This window comes from Haliaeetus leucocephalus, unplaced genomic scaffold (genome assembly GCF_000737465.1).
Source record: "Haliaeetus leucocephalus isolate CR32 unplaced genomic scaffold, Haliaeetus_leucocephalus-4.0 Scaffold162, whole genome shotgun sequence".
NCBI lineage: Eukaryota > Metazoa > Chordata > Aves > Accipitriformes > Accipitridae > Haliaeetus > Haliaeetus leucocephalus.
In genome coordinates, this window is record NW_010972598.1 from 11,526,767 (window position 1) to 11,527,206 (window position 440).

Sequence of the window (440 nt, forward strand, 5' to 3'; positions counted from 1 at the left end):
CGCGCGCGGAGCAACCGGTGGGACGCGACCCCCCCCCACGCACCCCCGCCCGGAGCGCGGTGCTCCCGCCGCAAACTTGCCGGCAGCTTGCGGGGGAAGCCGGGCAGGCTGCAGGAGGGGGGTGGGCGAAGCCTCTTCGGCGAAGCCCCGGGCGCCCGCTTACCTCGCAGAGCGGCCGTCCAGCTGCAGAGCCCCAGCACCAACAGCAGCCGCCGCTTCAGGCGCGGGGGGCAGCTGCTCCTCGCAGCCACTCCGCCCATGCTGACCCCGCAACTCCCGCGCCTCTCCCCGCCGGCCGGTGGAAGGAGAAGGGATGCAAATCTCCGTTCGGTCCCTCCGGAGGCGAGCTCAGGCAGGAGAATTCGCCTTTTCGTTTTTTTTTTTTTCGTTTGTTTGTTTTTTTGGCTCCCCCTCCCCTCTCCCACCCCCCTTCTCTCTCT

General features: G+C 68.9%; 1 protein-coding gene across 1 annotated transcript in view; it reads right to left on the reverse strand.

Annotated features, from left to right (window-relative positions):
• The window catches only part of UNC5D (unc-5 homolog D (C. elegans)), a 168,036-nt gene extending 167,776 nt beyond the window's left edge, over nucleotides 1-260 (reverse strand). The window contains exon 1 of the mRNA XM_010562981.1: nucleotides 44-260. Within this exon, the coding sequence (XP_010561283.1) occupies nucleotides 44-260 (217 nt within the window). The remainder of the gene's footprint in view (nucleotides 1-43) is intronic.
• Between the last annotated feature and the right edge of the window lie 180 nt (nucleotides 261-440).